Source organism: Typopeltis vanoorti, chromosome 8 (genome assembly GCF_054136105.1).
Source record: "Typopeltis vanoorti isolate ZY-2024b chromosome 8, IOZ_Tvanoo_1.0, whole genome shotgun sequence".
Classification (NCBI taxonomy): domain Eukaryota; kingdom Metazoa; phylum Arthropoda; class Arachnida; order Uropygi; family Thelyphonidae; genus Typopeltis; species Typopeltis vanoorti.
Window position 1 is genome coordinate 125,877,104 of NC_143556.1, and position 21,373 is coordinate 125,898,476.

The 21,373-nt window shown below is 36.1% G+C and overlaps 1 protein-coding gene across 2 annotated transcripts in view; it reads left to right on the forward strand.

Annotated features, from left to right (window-relative positions):
- Positions 1 to 21,373, forward strand: part of LOC150104335 (protein adenylyltransferase SelO, mitochondrial-like) — a 205,194-nt gene that overhangs the window by 18,590 nt on the left and 165,231 nt on the right. For both annotated transcript variants that reach the window (XM_090396300.1, XM_090396299.1), the window contains exon 3: positions 18,316 to 18,461. In XM_090396300.1, the coding sequence (XP_090252426.1) occupies positions 18,316 to 18,461 (146 nt within the window). The remainder of the gene's footprint in view (positions 1 to 18,315; positions 18,462 to 21,373) is intronic.

Here is a 21,373-nt window from a genome sequence, read left to right on the forward strand (position 1 = left end):
CAGATGTTATTTGACCAACAATCTTAAATACAGTTGTACAAATGTTGTATCATGGCTGAATTGAGGAGGTTAATCAGAAGGCTGAATTCTGTATGATTAGAGATCTCATAGTGCCTTCATTCATAAGCATTTGAATCTCTTGTACCTTACTCTACTGCTTTTCCACACTTCTTGCTTCCTCAAATCTCTTATTCACCTGTCAGTACTTGCTCTCCCTCCCCTTCAAACAGCAGCATCTGTAGTTGACACACACCATATCCATTCATATAGTCATTCTTGTGATTCTTGTATGTAATTCCATACATCTCTCAGATTCACCCACATGTTCATAGACTTCACTGCTTTCTCTTCATTTGGCTCTGCCCACATTCCATTCATAATTTTCTTGTCATGTCTGCTCATCAGTGTTATACCAGGGCATTTCTTACTGCAGTGGGTCAGTCCAGCCAAATCATTGGTTTCTCCAACAATCCCAAACTCTCGTTGGAAGTTTTTCCACTTGGTTATACTATAAATTAAAGATACCAAGAAATTATATACTTGGTTTAATCCTTTATCCAAGTGTAAGCAAATAAGTTTACGCCTGAATATTTTCTGGACTAGGGCAACTTGTATATGTATAGAAGCTTATGACTTCACGTCCTTAGTATCCCAGTGGGGATATCCCAGAGGTCTCTTCAGTGGGAGCCAGACCCAGAGGTGATACAAAGATTTTTTAACTTTTAACATTTCTGACCTAAAGGGCAAAGCAGATGCTTTTCATATTCCCTGCTATCTGATGAGGAAGACTGTGAGTGGGAAAAGATTTATGAGCCTGTTGCTTGCCCTCAGTGGGCCTGAGGATTATTCAGTGGGGTTGCAGTTTAAGATAGCTTTTGGTCTTTTATGCTTAAAGTAATCTGTTGCATCGTAATTTGACGCAAGTTGAATTAATTTATTAGGGTACATAGATGCTTTTGAGAACTTAGTTGCCGTAGTCTGCATGAATGTATAGGGGACATTTGTGTCCCAGTGAAGTTGTACAGTACGTACAAACTATAGTGCATTGCAGATCATTCTGAGACATTTATTTTGCACACGTTGTAGTTTGAGTATATTGGTATTAACAGTATGGCTCCAGGCCGGAGAAGCATAGGTGAGTATAGGAAGAACCATCATTTTATATATAAGTAACTTGATTCTGATGCTCAATTTACTGTTTCTATTAATTAAAGGATAGAGCTGGGTAATGATTTTTGATGTCTTTAGACAGATAGTCTTGACATGGGAGCTGAAAGTCAGTTTTTTGTCCATCAATACCCAAGATATTTGATCTCGTTAAACCATGGGATTTTTGTGTTAAACAGGAGGATGTCCCAGTAGAAAGCATTGGTCTTTTGGCGAATAGAACTGCTACGCTCTTTTGAGGATTTACTTGGAGGCGCCATTTGGTGAAATATTGTTCAATTTGCAGTAGATTTTCCTGCAGTTTCTTGATTGCTAGATGCAGTTTTTAAAGATCTGGCCAGTATCGCAGTATCATCTGCATATAATGCCTTAATAGATGACAGTGGGTTGTGTGGGATATTACACATATATATGAAAAATAGAGTTGGTGCAGTAGAGATCTTTGTGGGACTCCAGCCAGGATGCACTTTTGTATTGAGAGTGCGCCATTCAACTTAACTCGCATGCGCCTATTGTAGAGGTATGACCTGATCAGTTGAACCATTCCTAATGGTGTACCAGAAGATATCATTTTGTGTAGTAAGCCATAATGCCAAACCTTGTTAAATGCACTGGCTATGTCCAGGAAAACAGCCCCAGTGCATTGATGCCAATTAAATCCTGTGGTAACATATTCCACCAATCTATATATCTGTTGTGTGGTACTGTGAGATTGGCGGAACCCAAACTGCTCCTCAGGAATAATATTTAGCCTGTGCACAAATTCTTGGAGTCTAGTGAGAATAACTTTCTCGGCAATTTTGCCTAGATTTCAGAAGAGACTAATTGGTCTATAACTTTGGGGTAATCGCGGGTCTTTTCCTGGTTTATGTATTGGGATTATATATCCTAACTTCCAGTGGGAAGGGAAATGTTTGTAGCATAAGATGAATGGAGTTTATAATGTTAGTCAGATGTACAATAGCTGTGCGGGGTAGTAGTTTTATCACCGTGTTGGTGATTCCATCAGGTCCAGAGCTTTTTGTTCTTTAACTTCTTGATGATGTCATATATTTCTGCAGGTGATGTAGGTGCAATTTGACTAGAGTATATGATAGAAGATTTGAGCATAGATCTGACATGAAGGTGAATCTTGTATATGTGATTGAAGTCGAGGTGGTCGTAAGAGGGTTTACATTGGCTCTCTAGATTTCTTGCTATTGCCTCGGCTTTATCTGCATTGGTATGGATGTGGCCAACATCTGTTTGGAGAGGCAGAAGAGGTTTGTTTTTGTTCTTGATCTTTCTGATTAGATTCCATATGGGGTGGTTATCAGGAGAGATAGAAGTCAATTTTTCCTCCCAAAGTTGACTTCTATTCACTGTGAGGGCATCTCTTACTGCAGAGTTAAATCTATTCAAGATTCATTTATCTTGAGGTGCTTGGGTGTTATGATATCTCTTTCTTACCCTGTTCTTCTCTCTGATCAACTTCATGATGTCTTCTAGCAAGTGATTTGGTCTGCGGATAGTTGTGGAAGTAGTAACTGCTGCAACTGCTGTGTTAATTTGTTTAGTTAGATCCTTTACAGCTATTTCAATTTCATCTGTTGATTTTATTATCGGCACGGGACTGATATATTTTGGAAGTACCTTGGATAGCTTGTCCCAGGGTATGAAAGAATGTGTGGGGGGGAAACAAATTGTCTTGGTTTCCCAGCTTTAATAGAATGGGATTGTGATCGGATGATAATTCATTGAGTGTCATTGTACTGTACTGTAGTCTTACATTTTGTAGGATAGCTGTGTCCAAAATATCAGCCCGGCCGTATGTATTATGATGGGTAGGCTCGGTGGGACCTGCCACAACCACATTATTGGACTCTGAGGAGTTGGCTAGTATCTGTCCATTTTTATTGACCGAACGGCTGTTCCAGTCAGGATGCTTAGAGTTAAAGTCACCGGCCATGATGACGGGCTCCCTGTTGTCGAGTACGGCATTCAGATCTGAAAACAGTAATGTTTTTTGCAGAGGATTGTAAACTGCCAAGATTTTTAGGTTATCCGCCAAACATGTAGGAATTTTCAATGCCTGTAATCTCAAGATTAGTGGTGGATGGAATATTTGGTGCTCCAAGATCTTTCCGCTTAGGCCATTCGCATTCCATGCGATGATCTGCAGAGAATTTGGATTTGTTTTGTTTTTATTCATGAGTGAGTGCTGAGATAATGGCTTATGTATCCTTTAGAAATCTGCTAAAATCTAATAGCATATTTGCCAGAGAAGAGGTAATGATAGCTGTCAGATTTGTATGTGGTGTTGACTGATCCAAGGATGACTGTTTGGGATGAGCTACTTCCGCATATGTCTTTGTCTGTGATTGCTAAGTTGTTCTTTTGAGAACCTCAGGCTTCGTCAGATGGGCTTCTGTCCCTTTATATTGATCTTTGAGAGGCTGTGAATCAGTAATCTTTGATGCAGATCTGCTGAGGGAAGAAGAGTATGTTTCTACCTCTGATTTTCTATTTCTAGGATTGTGAGTGCATCCTCTGTAGTTGGCAGTGTGTGGACCGCCACAGTTGGCACATTTAGCCGGGGTGGTTTTTGGCTTAGTGCATGTATTGGCAAGTATTATTAGGTGGCTGTCACCACATTTTAAACATTTAAATTCGGCCTTGCACATTTTCTGGGCATGGCCAAACTTCTGACATCTGTGACACTGCCCTGTTGAAGTCATTTACCTTAATGGTTCTAGGGTGATTTTCAGTCCACAGATGGACATCAGGTTGTTCGTGTGTTTATAAGTTGGACTGATCTCTACTAGTACCAGTGGCATTGGATTTTGTCATTTGGTCATTCTACTAACCTTAAGTCCTGTTGGTGCAGTTCTGCAGCCACTTCTTCTGTGGATACATCCTCAGATATACCTCTGATCACCACTTTGAGGTTTTTCTTTGATCCAAGTGAAAAGGTGTGGTACTGAATGCTTCTGGCGTTCAATTCACCTATTAATCTTCTATAATCCATTACTGTCATAGGTTGAATTTTAATAACATCTGAGACATTCTTCATATGGCTATATGAGATCTGTAGATTAGACATCGTTGTCCTTAACAACATCCATTTATGTTTGTTGTGGAGAACAATCGGAGGTATCCTTTCTCTAGTGGAGGTAGGGGCGTCTGGAACACGACTGTCTTCTTCCATTCCATCCTGTTTTGGTGGTTCAGAGGCTGCAGTTTTGCATTTTTTATGAGCACGGACCTCCTGTAATTACTGTGGTCTGTTGTAAGGAGATTGTCATCAGCTGTTGTTGCTAGTTCACTGGTGCAGTCTTGGGGGATGTTGGAGAGAAGTTGTGAGAGTTGAGGGTCATCTGTGTCAACTTCTTTTATCTGATGTATTACGACTTTTCCTGGCCATTTGGTGTGAAGTAGATTGCCTATGTGTTTTGAATATTGCCAGAAGTTGTTTGAAATTAAGTTCTTCGTACGGTGTATCCATGGTTGGACTTACGCTTTGTTCTGTAGGGCAGGACATGTCTTGCTTTTACCACAATAATAAATAGACAGTTGCTATATCAAGTGAATGAAACAATGGCAATACTAATGGCGGCAGGCCTAGTGTATCGCCCTTGTGAATTCAGTTGACTTACCTGTGCAGCTGACTCTTCGATGTATAAGAATAAGAAAGACCTCTTTGAAAAACAAACCGCCTATCTATAGTAGCAAAACTATTTACTACTTGTAAATTAACTAGTCAAAAATTCCTTAAATCACATTTTCTATTAATAATCAAAATCAGAATTCACTTCATCCGCCATTTTCAAACTCTCATCACTCACTCAGATCTGATACCAAGATTGAAGTAATGCAGAAGTCATATTTTTTTCATATAAGAGTTGCCAAAAGTTGTCACACCTTATTAAACTACTCTGGATTAAAGATAGTTGTTGCAAGTTTTTCCACTTGGTTATACTATAAATTAAAGATATCAAGAAATTATATACTTGGTTTAATCCTTTATCCAAGTGTTGGCAACTCGGATATGAAAATATGACTTCTGCATTACTTCAACCTTGGTATCACCTCTGGGTCTGGCTCCCACTGAGGAGACCTCAATAAAGGTCAAAACCAGTCTGGTTAGTGACCCTTCCCATAAGGCATACCTATAAGGATGTGTGCTTTGCATTATGGGATATTAAGGCAAGTGATGTGAAGTCATAAGCTTCTATATATGAGTTCCCCCAGTCCTGAAAATAGTTCAGGTGCAAACTTGTTTTCTTACACTTGGATAAAGAATTAAACAAGTATATAATTTCTTCGTATCTTTAATTTACACAAGCTCACTTGCTTGCTTATTCCTCCTATTCAAAGCCTCATCCTCCAGGGAAGCAAACCTTGTATGACCTCTCATTTTACCACACCACTGATTTCCTTACAATGCTACTTTTAAAAATCATTCATGATCTTTTGTCCCAGCTATTTTCATTTGATTTCTCTTCATGGATGCAACTTTCAGGTTTGGCAGCCTGTGAAAAGGTGTGTATTGCAGAATCCATACTTTTTTCCTCATTATCATTCTCACTTGCTATTGTGCCATCAGACGTGCTTACTTTCATACTGTTAATCACTCTCTCTCTCTCTCTTTCATACTGGTGTTCGTGCTCTTGCTTGCACTTCTGTCTGCTAGTGTGGGCATTTGTCCTCTCTTACTCACTCTTTTCCTTTTGATTGCATGCTGCACTTCTTTCCACTCTTAGTTAGAAGGAATATTTGCTTGTCATGTCTGCTCATCAGTGTTATACCAGGGCATTTCTTACTGCAGTAGGTCATTCCAGCTAAATCATTGGTTTCTCCAACCATCACAAGCTCTCTTGTTGGAAGTTTTTCCACTTGGTTATATTATAAATTAACGATACCAAGAAATTATATACTTGGTTTAATCCTTTATCCAAGTGTAAGCAAACAAGTTTACACCTGAATGTTTTCAGGACTGCAGCAACTCGTATATAGAAGCTTGAGAACAACAAAAGACTATGAAGATGGCAAGATTTTTTTCTCTCTGAAACTCAGTTTTGGTCTGTTTGTCTGAAACTCAAACAGGTCAAAAGAAAGCATGCAGTTTTTCAGATACATCAAAATAATTCAAAGCAACCTCACAGTCAAGTAGAATATCATGCTTCCTTCTCTCATTCATCTTTTCCCCATTTTTTATATATATATATATATATCTTCTGGACTCAGCTGCTTCATTCTGTCATTTTGTTTCAAATCAGGTTAGTGCTAAAGGAGTAGTGGTGTTGTATATGTCTTTTTAAGTTTTAGTAAGGAAATACCATGAGTAGACATATTAAAAAGATGAGAAATATGCAATGCAAGAAGATATGGAAGAGTTGCTGAAAAAAATGAAAAAGAAGAGTGAGATAGTAAATATCGTGAGTCTGCTTCTTTAGCTACTTAGGTCATGCTTTGTGAATATATCAGTTATTGTTTAATTAGCCTTTGTACTTGTACTGATGATGCCTGTCATACTCAGGGAAAAATTCTACTAATAAAGAATATTTACATGAATTAATTCCTTTATTATAATAGTAAGTAAGATGTCTTTTTATTTTAGTAAATATTAGTAACTTTAATAATTATTATTGGTAGTATTTTATTTACTTCAGGCTGTGTAGTTGAGTGCATGTTTGCTTGCAAATTTTAATTCACTATATTGTTCAGAGAGCAGTTTTCATGGCACTGATGAGTATGAGGAAGTTGGTGGCCAACGTTTTCTCGTTCACTGAGCTTATCATGAGGAATTTCATAAGATGTAGTGTGGGTTCAATTGTTCATTGCCAAGAGTGAATGGCTTGATATGATAGCAAGTATAGAGAGAGAGAGCGTGTTGGAAATGTTTCATATATGAGTGCAAGAAATGTGATTTGTGTGGAAAGCAGGAAAATTACAACTAATATTAACGATATGAAGCAGAATCTTGTAAGTGTTGTAGAGAATGTGGAAGGAGTGAAATATGAATAAGAGTATTAAATAAGAAGGTGATGTGGATAATGAGGTGATGGTGAGGAGAGAATTAGCAAAATTTCAGTCCACAGGCCAAAATGTAATATATTGAGACTCGAGAAATGATGGCTACATTGTACAGCAGGAAGAAAATGAAAGAAAAAGTGAATAGGGAAACGTATAGAAGTCCAAGAAACAGAGGGAAAGGAGAAGGTAATATATGGAGATTTAGTGATAAGAGATGTACTTAATGAGAAAATAATGAAAGTGTTTCCCAGGGTGTGATCAAGGATGTTAGTCAAGCTGTTGGTTTGCAGAGGAGAGAAGTGAGAGAATTAATTGCTTTGGCTAGCATGAATGATTTGAAAGATGAGCAATGCAAGAGTTGCTGACAAAAATGAAAAAGAAGAGTGAGATAGTAAAGATTGTGAGTCTGCTCCCTCAGTATGAAAGCACTGAATTGAGAAGGGCAATGATTGCTAATGAATCAATGAGAAGATAGTGCAGGAGGAATGGGGTGCAGATTATAGATGTATAGAGTGGATTTGATGGGTGAAAGATATGCCTGATGGATTGTATTTGAATAATTTTGGAGTTAAATGTTTCGAGAGAGAGTGTTCAGTGAGAAGTTGGAAGTGCAAAATCAGAGAAATTAAGTATTGGGGGGGGGGGATACAGTCAAATGTATGTTAAGCTACCCATCAGACAAGTGAGTGGGTGTATGTATATATGTATGGAAACAGTTATGAAATTCCAAAAGCAGTTCCACAGGTTTCAAATCTGTGTAATGTCATTACCAACCAATGGATTGCTAATGACATTACACAAAGGTAACTGTGGGTTCAAGGGGAAGTTGAAATGTATGTATGCAAATGTCAGAAGTATCAGAAATAGTTTTTGGCCAGCATGAAAGCATCAGTGAGACTTGGTTGACAGGAATAAAATGTAAAGGATATTGTGTTTTTCAGGGAAGATGGAGGGAATAAGGACAGAAAGTGGTGTATTGCTGATGATAGCTGAAGTATAACCAACAAAAATAAAATTTGATGAAGATCTGAAATCTTCCTCAAATTTTATTTTGAGGAAGATTTCAGATCTTCCTCAAAATAAGATAGAGGGTCAATGCAAAATATTTTATTAGTTAGCTGCTATAGACCAGGAGTCACAGGAAGATGTGGATGCCAGTATTGGCAGATTATCATAATGAGTTCATGCCAAGCAATTATAATGGGAGACTTCAACTATGAGGGGACATAGATTGGAAAGAGAATAAGGGGCACATAGCAAGATGGAAATGGAATTTATACAGTTTGCTGTGGAATAATTACCTAAAATAGCATGTCATGGAAGGGACCAGGAGTTTGAGAGTGCTGGATCTGGTAATTTCAGAAGATGTATCCATAACCAAGGTAGACACTGTGCCTCCAATCAGAGAAAGTGACTATGCGGTCTTATTTCGGGAAGTTGCTGAACATGTGGATTCTCTGTCAAGAAAACATTTATTGAACTATACAGCTGGTAATTATGTGATAGTCTTTGGAAGCAGCTTGGAGCAGTGCCATGGATTTAAGAGGCTAGAAGGGAAGAATGTCAATCAATAGCACATTGAAAGCAAGAATGGATTTTTTGAGGGAAGAAAGAAAAAGATGAACAGCATATTTATGAGCAGTACAAAGTGCATGCAAGAAGGGTGACTAGGGTAGTAAGCTAGACCAAATCAAATTATAAGAGACAGTTAGCTGTACAGAGCAAAGTAAATCCGATTATTATTATTATTATTATTTTTGCTATGTAGCAAGTAAGAATGATTATGGTGATTATATTATGATTATTAACAACACTGATGGTAGGAAGGTGGCAGAAGAAATAGTCGAGTTGCTGAGTGATCATTTTGGAAGGGTGCATCATCAGGTCGAGATTTTGCAGAAAATTGAGGCAGACAAACAGGAGGTGCTCAGCATATTGAAAAATATCAACAAGAATATAGCAGTGGGAATGGATGGCATGTCAGCCTGTGTGCTACATAAATGTGCAAGAGATCTAGGTAGTGTCTCTGACACAGTTGCTTAATCCAAGTGTAATATCTGGCAAGGTCCAAGCAAGTGGAAAGAGGATAAAATTGTTCTATTATATGAAGTTGGCTGTAAGACAGAATTAGCAAATTACAGACCAATCAATATCTCAGAAGTGGTGATTAAAGTATTGGAAAAGTTGGTTAACAATAAAATCCAGCAATGAGTGGATAGGAATATGATACTCAGTGGTGGGCAGCATGGCTATATAAAAGGTAAGTCCTGCCTTAATAATTTGCTCACATTTTATAATAGAGTGACAGCAGAATTAGATGGCCGCACCATGATACTGCTGGATGTTGCAAAACCATTTGACAGACTACTGCATGGAAAACCATTACAAAAATTGGAGCAAAAGGGAATGGATGTGAAGCTGGTTGCATAGATAGGGTGGTGGCTAACAGACAGACAGACAGCAAGAGTAGTATATGGTGTAATGGAATTCAGGAGAATGAGGTTGACTAGTGGAGTGCCTCAGGGCTCTGTACTAGGGGCTACTGCTCTTTAATGTTTATAGAATGTAGGAAATTTTTTTATAATGTTGGAAATATTTCTGACATATTAATAATGTAGGAAATGATTTGTCGGCATATTCACTCCTTTGCTGATGATGACAAATGTTGATATCCTGCAGGATGATTTAAATAAATAGGCATTGTGGACAAAGAATAATAATTATCAATTTAATGTTGTAAAATATCAGTTTATGCACTTCAAATTGAAAAAAATTATATACTGTGTATTGCATTGATGGTACTGGATTGCAGGAAATTACTATAGACTTTTGGAGTAATGGTGAAAGAGAGTTGTAGTTCAGAGGGAATGTTGCAAAAGTTGGCAAAATAACTCAGATGATTGCTTAGATGTTGAAAAACTCACAAGTAAAGATAAAGAGGTTTTTATCCCTCTTTGTAAGGCTATGATTCAGTCACATTTTGACTACTCCTCTGCACTGATTCAATCACCTGAGTTTTTTGGGAATCAGGAGGTGTAGAGGATTCAGAGATGAGTGACGAAACTGAAGACATATCTGTGAAATGCTCTCTACCAGGATACATTGAGTGTGTGTGTTGCATAGTTTAGTTTATACACAGAAAACAGGACATTATAAAAACTTTGAGGGAAATGGAATGGATTGCCAGAATTAGTTGCGAGTGCCCTGACAGTGAATGTGTTTAATGAGAAGTATAATAGGTATCGTGTGTATAAAGGTTAGCGTGTCTTTCTCGTGATTATTTTTCTGACTGTATGGAGATACCATAATAATAAAAGAACCTGAAAATTAATCTAATAAAACTTGACCAGACAATGCATGATCAATCCCAGCCATAAAAATATGAAATCCAACCAAAATTTACAGAATATTGCAAAGCATTAAACAAAATAGATGTTACTAGAGAATGTTTTAATGTTTACTAATGGCGACATTCTTACAGTTCTTCATGATTTTAGTGAATTGGTTTTTCATGTTTAAGTATCTTTAACATGGAATTTTATTATAAAAGAGTGAAATTAGGTCAAAAATAGTTCCACAAACTTCATTCATTCTCAATAAAATGAAAGAAGATTAATCAGAATATCTTGTTCTACTATACTACTGTCTCTGTAATGAATTTCATTTTATAGCTAATCACTGCATTTTTTCACTTGTAGATGCATATAATGACTTAATAAGGCTTCAAGTTGTTATGTGCATAAATGACATGAGTAAAGCAATAATTTAATAATGCAAATGAAAAATTTAGAATAATTTTCACAAACCAAAAAGTTATTCTGAATAGCTTGACTTAAGGGAACACACCAACCAGTTTGGTCATCAGTCTACATCATATGAAGTTATTGCTTTTTGGCAATAATATTGTCATGTTTAAGGATAACTGTAGTGCTAACAAGCATAGTACTTTTCCGTTTGTTTTTAACAGCCGTAACAATAGTAGTGTGAGATAAATTTATCCTACAGCCTATCTCAGCATTCAATACACCATCATCACTAAATTTAAAAATTTTAATCCTAGCATCTAATGTAACAGGTTTGCATATCTTCTTTTAACTGGAAGCAACAGCACCTTTGCATTGAATTTTATCTGATGTTATTAACAACAACAAAATAAAATGATAGTATAAACAGTTTATAAATCACATTGAAACAGCAAAACTCGGAGAAATCCAGTGAACAATGATGTCATAAAGAAACATTTCACACGAACTGTGCATTCACAGAAGTTTTACATTTGCTAAAACCATGTTATGAACGAATGCAGCATCGTGAAATATTGGCGCTGCCGTAATCGAAAAGATCATATGAGTGAATGCAGGGTTGTATAAGTGGGCTTTGGTCATTATTGAAAAGCATCATGAATGGATCATCATACAGTGAAGCTTCATAATGTGGGGTATTACTGTAATAAATAAATCTATTGCTGTTAGTAATATTATGTTTTTGAAGAAGATAGTATACTCTGCTAGTACACTTCACTTTAGATTCTTTGCTAGAAATAAGAATCCATAAAAATTGTCAGAATTTTACAGTATACAAGAATTTGAAAGTGCACTAAAAATTGAAAAGAATGAGAAATCATCTAGATTCAATGATAAAAACAATTATAAAAACTGAGGAAAACTCATGCATAATACTTGATTAATGTAGAATTTTGATGTCTATGATACTTAGGTGAAAATTTTATGTTAATAAAGTTTATGTGAGTTTTCCTCTATTTTTATATATTTTAATCATGCCAACTCAAGGTATTTCATTATTGAAATAGATGATAAAATAGCAGTGACTATTAATAAACACGGGGCAAAGTAGTTTTTGAAACAGTTGCTGAATATCTGCTGCAATACGACTCCATCTACATCCAGCACCCCATCACAACAGAGGGAATGAATGCCTAATAATACCAGTACTCATACTTAAGAAAGGCAATCTAAACAACAACAACAACAACAAAAAAAAAAGGAAAAAAGACAAAGATAGCACTTTCCTAGCACCACTCAAAATTGATAATGAAATGCATCTTAACTGAATTGAATTTGTAACATCTCCTTTGCCTGCTATTGTGCCCTCAGTCATTCTCTTTTCAGTGCCAGTCTCCCGCTCTTTCATGCTGAAAAACAGAAGCATATTTTTCAAGAAGTCCACTTGAAGTAACAAAAGATTTTTTTTTTCCTGCAATTTAATCTTCTTTAATCTTAAACTTCATAGATTTGTCCAAAGACTTCAATTTAATCAATAGACAAAAGTTGTTTAAAATTCTTAGTTATGGCATATCCTTGAAATTAAGTAAAACAATAGCAGAAACATTCCATTACCCTTGCATAGCAATTTTATTTAATGGAAAGATGACTGAGAGTTTTCCTGTTTCCATTCGAGTACTTCAGGGAGACTTTTTGGCACCATTTTTTTTTTTTTTTTTATATATCCTTAACTACATTTTCGGATTCACGGGAAATGGGTACAAAATTATTCTTGAAGATTCGATATGGCCAAACCCACATAAGTAGACGCTGCTTTGCAGGTAATGTTTTAGAACAGTCTGAACTAACATTCAGATTTTCCAAACTACCTAGATAATCTGTGTACAAATGCAGCATTGATGGTTTGCAGTCATCAACAGTAAAACAAAAATCCTAAAAAAAAAAAAAAAAAGAGTAGAAGTATTGAGTTCAACAGTCATGCTCTTAAAGAAATAAAAAAAAAATTTTGGTTCCAATGTTGATACTAACTGGCATAGTAAAAAAAGAAAGCACAAACTCTTCACTTCTTTTAAAACTTAACTAATATCTGGAATCCAGACTCATCACAAACACCAATATTCATCTCTACAAAGCCATCGCATAGGCATATTTCATATGAGGATCCAGTAGAACATCACTACTCAATATGTTATTAATATCGATAGCACTGGGACAACTTACTTTCATTAAGTATTTGGATATACGTGACAAGATAACATTCTTCATACTCTCATTCTTGAAGAAAGGGAGCAAAAACCTCTAAGAGAAACAATTCAGAAGTGATTGGGACACAAACCTAGACATCCTCTGCGGACCAGCTAGCTACCACATACTTCAATTCTAGCTAGCAGCTAGAATTGAAGGAAGTATGTGGTGGTTTATCCCTTTCAGTCATATAGCTGGCATATAGCTGAGATGTATTCATGACTGCAATCCATATGTTCATGGGACCGGTTTGCATGTTCTGGGGGATGAAAAACTCGAGTTTCCAAGTGAAAAAACCTCCTACCTCCATATGAGACTGGCGAACTCGCCCTTTGTCGAAAGAGACCAGATAAAGGTTCCTCACATCACTGATGGGAATTAAACCTGGGTCTTTCCAACCAAAGGGCTTTGCCTATACTGACTTAGCTACAGAAGCTCTTGAAGGAAGTATAAAAAGATAATTTGCTGTCAAATCAGGTGTGAGACAAGGGTGCATGCAGTATTCGTTTTTATTCATCATCTACACAAATCATATTAGGAAGGAATGCATGATAACAGAATATGAGATGTTAGTCTCAGTCTTTACTTTATGAAGATGTTATACTCCTAAATAAATTCAGTACAAGTCTACAGGACTCCCTACCTAAATTGAATAACTGCTGTAATAAATTTGGTGAAATCAGCCGTAAAAAAAAAAAAACAGTGCAAATAACTATAAACATTGAAAATATGAACTATATCCTAAAAAGAGAACCTATGCAACAAGTAAAAGTTTTCATCTATTTAGGCACAGTTTTTAGTGAAAGTGGCAAATTAAATATGGAAATGGATAACAGAATTTGCAAAGCTGGTAGGGTGGGAAGTGAATGGAATAAATTTATATGGAATAAAAGGAATTAGTTAAAACACTAAACCAGCTGTATATAAAACATCCAAACTAATTTTAACCTTTGGATCTGAGATGAGGTTAGACTAGAATTGAGACCACATATATGAGAGTTGCGAGAAAAATAGCGAAAAACCATATTAAAAATGAGGGAATTAAGAAAGAACTTGACATTGTTAGCACTCTGAGACAATCTCAGGTGGCATGTCCACTTAAATGGGAGAGAAAAATTTAGCAAAAATAGTTTAATGCCAGGATGGCAAGAAAGACACCTAGAGGAAGACTAAGATATTATTTTCCAGGAAAATATTTTCCATGTTACTCCTCTAAATTGATATCAATAGTTATGGCATATTTTGCCTATTTGCAAATTAAATCATTGGCTTTTTTACTCCAATTAAATCAAGGCATTGATATGTATTTTAAAAACATAAATTGAAAAAAAAATAATATAAGAATAATTTTGACATACCTTCATAGAATCCTCAAGTTTAACTTTTTGATGAAATGGCATTAGAAATATAATTGGTAAAAAATGTAAATAACTGAACTTTAAACCATTACAAATGAACTATAAAAACTATTTAGCACTATCAGTTGGATAAAAATACATTAGAACTTTTTTTCAAAAGAGGATAAAATAGAGATAAAATATATAGAAACTAAAAATGTGGAAATTAAAAATATGCAAACTAAAAACAGAAGAATACAGTGGTTTCATAATGGCCTCTTATCAAGGATAAACTACTAAATTTAAAAATGAAAGTTGTTTGCTGCAGATGGCTGTATTTGATTGAGAGTTGTAGTGTGAAGCTGGGTAGATTGTTTGATGAGAGAAGCAAAGTATGTGGCCAGTCAGGATAACTAAAATTAGCTGGTGGGACTATTGAGGTCATACAGGGATGACCTCAATGGAACCAATAGAGTCAAATCAACTTGAACAATGGAGTAAGGGATTGTGGGAAAGAAAGGATACCTAGGGGGAAATTACTGTGCTTATAGACCAATGCAAGGAGCATTAGGAATAAGGGACAGAGTCTATGGCCTTGATACACTTAGTCATTCCACAAATCACTGGTGTTAGTGAGATGTGGTGGATGAAATACTCACAGAAATAAAATATGATGGTTATAGCATTTTGCAGAAAGACAGAAAAGATAAAATAGAAGGTGGGGCATGATTTCAAGAGTTGTATCCTCTTGATGTAGAACTTGAAGAAAGCAATAATGTAATGGCTTTGAGGTAGTTTGATGTGAGGCTGAGGTAAGCAAAATTTTAGATATTGAGCAGGATGTTGTTACAAGCCAGGGAGTGCAAAGGGAGATGATTCAGAAATGTTCAGATAAGACTGGTGAACATCAGATTATTATCATCCAGTTACTGGATGATAATAATTGGTGACTTTAACTATGACAACAGGAATCATGTGTGAATAAGTCAAGAGACAACTATCTTATGCAGCATGTAGTGGAAGCAACACACATGACTAGAGAGTTAGAATTAATATCATCTCATACATTGATAACAGAGCATGTCGCCACGATGCTACCAATTGAGAAAACTGATCGTGTGGTTTTTACATAAGGAGTGGCAAGAGAGAGTTGTTTCGAATTACAGAGCAGGAGGCTATGATAAATTAAGGACACAGATTAGTGATGTGTAGTGACTTAATCACTTGAAGGGGAGAGAAATCAGTAGTGCCTGGGACTTGCTCTGGAATCAGTTACTTATGATAATATCAGATTATATTCTTAAGGTTTTCAGAGGACTACTGTATAAGGAAGTAGGAGTAAATGGATGAATCATGAAATTATGCAGAAGCTTTTGAGAAAAAAATGTTATAAAGGAGATATAAAGAACAGGGTGCCCCTCAGCAGCATGAGAAGATGAAGTGCAGGCTAGAAAGGCAATGAGTATAGTAAGGAAAGAGAAATTGGCATATGAAAAGAGATTGGCTGAAGCAATAAACCAAAATCCTAGTGAATTCTGCAGTTATGTTGCTAGTGGAAGAAAGAGTGAATATGGAAAACTAAGTTTAATTGCTAGAGATGGAACATGAGTCACATCTGCTGGAGATAAAGTGGAAGATAATGTTCAGCGAGTATTTTATTAGTATATTTCATGTTGTGTGGGGGGGGGGGAGTAAGAATAGTATTGAATTGCAGTAAGGAGGAGAACAGGAAACTGTCAGTTCAAGAATGGGAAGTATTGAATATTAAGCAACCTAGATGTTCATAAGGATGTGAGACTGGATAAGATATCATCATGTATGCTATGGGAATGTGTAAAAGAACTGGCAGTGCCCTTGACATGGTTGTTCAATAGAAGTCTGGAACCAGGAACAGTCACCCAAAAGAGTGAAAAGAGAGAGATAGTGCCACTGCATAAAGGAGAATTCAAGTTAGTAGTATCAAACTATAAGCCAGTGTGTATATCAAGTATAGTGGTGAAGATGTTAGAGACAGAATGCAAACCTGGATTGATGAGATTGGAAATCTTTTGAGAGAGCAACATTGGTTTGTTAAGGGGTGGTCATGCGTTAGCAACTTGTTATGTTATATAATAGGGTGCCTAGTGTATTGGATAGCAGAGATGCTTATCCAGTGATTTGTCTATTTTGCTAAAGCATCTGATTGAGTGCTGCATGATAAACTACTGTTGAAATTGAGCAGGATGGTCAGTGGATAGTCATTTGCTAGCTTGGTTACAAGGATAGTTGACTGTTAAGAGCCAGGAAGTTGAGGTTCAGTGTCTCAAAAAAAAAAGGAAGGTGAAGAGGTACCATAGGGTTCTGTTTTGGGATGACTTTGACTTATATACCAATGATAAAGCTCATTGTGTGAAAGGATATATTCAGTTGCTTGCTAATGATGCTAATTTAGTAAGAGCAATGTCAGGAAATTCTGATGTGTTGTTGTTACAAGACAATTTGAATCAGTTGCTTTGGGATGAAGAATAGGGTTGTCATTTTAGTGTTGCTAAGTGTAAGTTTATGCAGCTTGGCCAGAGAAGATACAATGAGATTTACCATACTGGAGGAACTTTGCTTCAGGAGGTGGAGGAAGCAAGGTATCTGAGGATCTTGGTGGATAGGGAACTGAAGTCCAGGAGAGACACATTGCAAAAATTGTAAGGGTTACCCAGAAAATTGCTGCTATAATATAAAGAATAGTCCGCACGGTTAGCCTAGTGGCTGTGTGCTTCGCAACCATATGCCTGGGGAAGGAGTGTCCTAGGTTCGATTCTTGTCGGTGAAGTGAGGAGCTGAAGGATCTTCCTCAGCCATAGCCAAATTAGCCAGTCTTGGGCGTAGAAAATAGGGATTTTTCCTCAGTTTATTCTGGGGTTTTTCATCCCGCAAAATGGGCAAACCAGCCTTGATAACTCAACATTACAGGCATAGGGCTTGACCACCTTATCCTTTAAACAGTTTCAGGTCCAATGATTAATAAACCCTCGACACCGCAAGGTAAAAGAGGGTAAAAGGAAGATGAGATATAAAGAATGCTGGCATGTATGGATAAAAGAAGATGATAATTCCACTGTATAAGGCATTAGTTAAGCCTAATTTGGATTTCTGTGTACAGATCTGGTCACCTGGCTGTATTGGCGATAAGGAAACATTGGAGAAAGTGCAGAAATGAATAACTAAGACTGTCTCAGGACTTCAAAATATTGAGTATGAGGACAGATTGAGGGAATGTGGTCTTCAAAGCTTAGCAAATAGGAGGAGGGATGATATGATTGAGATGTATATAAGTTGGTGAGAGAAGCCTATCAAATAGTGTAATTACTGCAAAGGTTGGTTAGTTATTTTTCATTTTTATGGTGCAAAGACATCAAGGGTCAAACTGCACCAGGACACATGTTACAGCAATACATATGGTAAATGGTTACTAGGACATCCATGCCCCTGCCAGGATTCAAACATGCAGCCTCTTGGCTGGAGAGCAGATATACTAACACTTGACTATTGCATAGGGTAATGGAAGAGTGATGGGTCATTCCTAGAAACTCTGTAAAGGTTATGTGAGTAAGGAATTGAAAAGAAAATTTTTTGCATGGTGGGTGGTTAATGAGTGGAATTGCAGAGTGGGTAGCGAGTGCTCCAACATTGAATGTCTTCAAGGTATGATTGTTATTGTGGTCTGTGAGTGTTTAACATCTCACAGTGAGTCTTTGGACTCCATGGAGGGTTGGAAGTTGTACTATTACTGCTTATTCAGCTTAAATATCTTAATGAAATTATTTTTTTTTTAGGCAATGCACTTTCTTGGAATACCTACAACTAGAGCTGGTTCTTGTATAACCTCAGATTCTAAAGTGATTAGAGATGTACACTATGATGGACATCCTAATCAAGAAAAATGCACAGTTGTTTTGAGGATTGCTCCAACTTTCATAAGGTATTTAAAAGATGTAAATAAAATAATAAGAATTTCATGATAATGAATTGATACTGAATTTTATCAATTTCAAAATTTTCATTTTAAAATTGATACTGTTTTTTTATGAATTTGCACACTATTAGCTGACTCCTAATTAAAAAATATATCTAAATGCATATAACTACATTTGTTGTTTTGATTTCATAAATTTATAAAATATTGAAATCATATAATATAGAAAATTCTCCTTTGCAGTAAAGAATCTGTCAGTATCTTGAGTAGTTGTACACTTACACCAGTCTGATTCACATCAGTATTTCTTAGTCCAGACTATATTGTGGACTTGTGAAATAACAAAAAATGTTTACTACAGATTATTAAAATAGAATAGATACATAACATATCTATGCTCTCCCCAGGACCTTTTGAATGGGAAAACTGCCTGGCTGGTTTTACTGACTGCCCAGCAGTCAGTAAAACCAGCTAGGTTTTAATGTTATGAATTGACATGGCTAAATGAGCAAGAATGGAAAAATAATTTATGACATTTTTTAATGAAATAGTGATGAGAAATCGAACCAGAGAGCCTTGATACTCACGAGACCAGCTTAATTTCTTGCATTGCAAGCCAATCTCGAGAATTTTGGATATGCACTTTGATGCACACCAATCCGTACGCGGAAGAAGACAAAAATTGGGATCTCAAATACAACAGTATCGGTTGCAAAGAAAATCTTTTACGAAAGAGAGATAATTTTGATGTTTGAAAGAAATAAATTGTGAAAATTGAGCGAATTCGAATCGAAGGCAAAAATCATGTCAAAAATCTACATTTATTTTTCTTAATAATGGTTTTTGTCCAAAGATCGTGAATCAAGTATTTAATATTTTATTTTGTAAAAGAAAATAGGCCTGCGCATCAAATATAGTTGTGATCTCGTGGAATTCTCAAAACTCTCAAGGACTATGACGTCAGTCTCGAGTAATACCAATTCCCATTCCTAGTAATTAATACTTATAAATAGTAAAATTGCGACAACTCACATTATGTGTCTCGGGTATTACTGTCAGTGCACAATTCGGTGATTTGTTATGATTAATTTAATAACAATGATATTTTGTATTTATTAAATTACCTCATAATGAGTAAAAAGTCAAGTCAGAAAACCAAACTCTTAAGTTATTTTAAGAAAGATGAAACCGATAAGCATAGTAGTAAAGACACCAAACCAACAACAGAATCGTCGATTTCTGCAGAGTCTCTTTCAAATGTAAAACGTGCGTCTAAACACATTATCGGGTATTAACAGTGAGTAGTTTAAAAAATTCCATTGGTTAGTGGTGAAAGATAATGGAATGTGTTCCACATGTATGAAATACGGAAAGAGATGACCCTCAAACAAGGAAGTGACTTGGTACCATTCACAAGACTTTGAAAGAAAGCTTGGTTGACCATGAAGAAAGCAAGTTACACACTGATTCTTGTTCAGATATAATTGAAAAACGTATGCTAGAAGAAACTGGAATAGGGCAAATTGAAAAATCGATTTCAATTTTGAATAACTTGCAGAGAGAGAGAGAGAGAGAGATGCTTTTCTGGGCACTTTAAGATCTATGTATTGGTTAGCGAAAAATGAGTTATCACGTACTCATTATTTGAAAAATTGCTTGAGTATTGCAAGGCTATGGGCTGTTCCTCCTTAAAACATCTTAACGTTGGTGAAAACACACATTATACCTCAGAAAGAATAATGCAAGAGTTAATTGATATTTTAGCATCAGAAATTAGATCTAAAATACTGAAAAATATACATTCTGCAGATTATTTCAGTGTTTTATGTGATGAAACTACAGACATCTCAGTTTTAAAACTGCTGATTATATACATTAAATATGTTTGTCAATTTAGAAAAGAGGTCAGGGTTAGTTTTGTATCAACTTGCAATATCATTGATGACAAAGCTGAGACTATAACTAACAAAGTAATTGAAACCCTTGACAGTCGGCTTTAAAACTTGTAATCTGGTGGCCTAGGATCTGATGGAGTAGCTCTCATGATTGGAAAGCAAAAGGGAGTTGCAAAACTGCTCAAAGATAAAGCAGATGGACTCATGGTCAACTGTCATTGTGTAAACCACCGACTGGTTCTTGCTAGTGCCCAAACAGCTACTGAAGTGCCTTATTTAGTCATGTTTAATGATATCTTAAGGCAATTGTTTTTCTTCTTTGAAAATTCCTCATTCAGGATGGCTGGTTTAACTCAAATCCAAAATATACTGAACAGTCCTCAGATTAAACTTAAAATGGATAGCGACACTAGATGGCTGTCTCAAGATTCTGCAAATACAGTTTCTAAGAGAATGCATGGTGAGTGTTATAGCTGCATTGGAAAGAGAGGCCACTGAACGAAATGATATCACAGCTGAAGGTTTAAGTAAATATATCAGAACATACAATTTCATAGCTTCACTAATGATGCTTTCAGATGTGTTACTGCATTTATCTAACTTGTCTAGATCATGGCAAAGGCAAGATGTTGACTTAACTGAAATAGAGCCAGTCTTAGAAGCCAGAAACTACCCATCATGGAATTGAAAGACACTCTTGGCAGTCATTTTCAAGATCTTCATCAGGATCTTTCAGGTGAATGGTCAGACCTTCACATTGATTATTCAGATTCTAATGTTATTACATTTAAGACTACAATATATGATAAATACACACGTTATTTATTATAACATATGATAAATAATAGGCACAGTTATTAAACACCTAGAAGCAAGATTTCCAGATATGCCAATCATTTCCTGGTTTTCAAGACTTTTCAATGCAGAAAGTCATGATCAAAGTCAGGCTTCTGAGATTCTTTTTGATTATTATTCTAGAAATGGAAGTCCTGCAGTTTTAAACTATGAAAGTACTAAACTAGA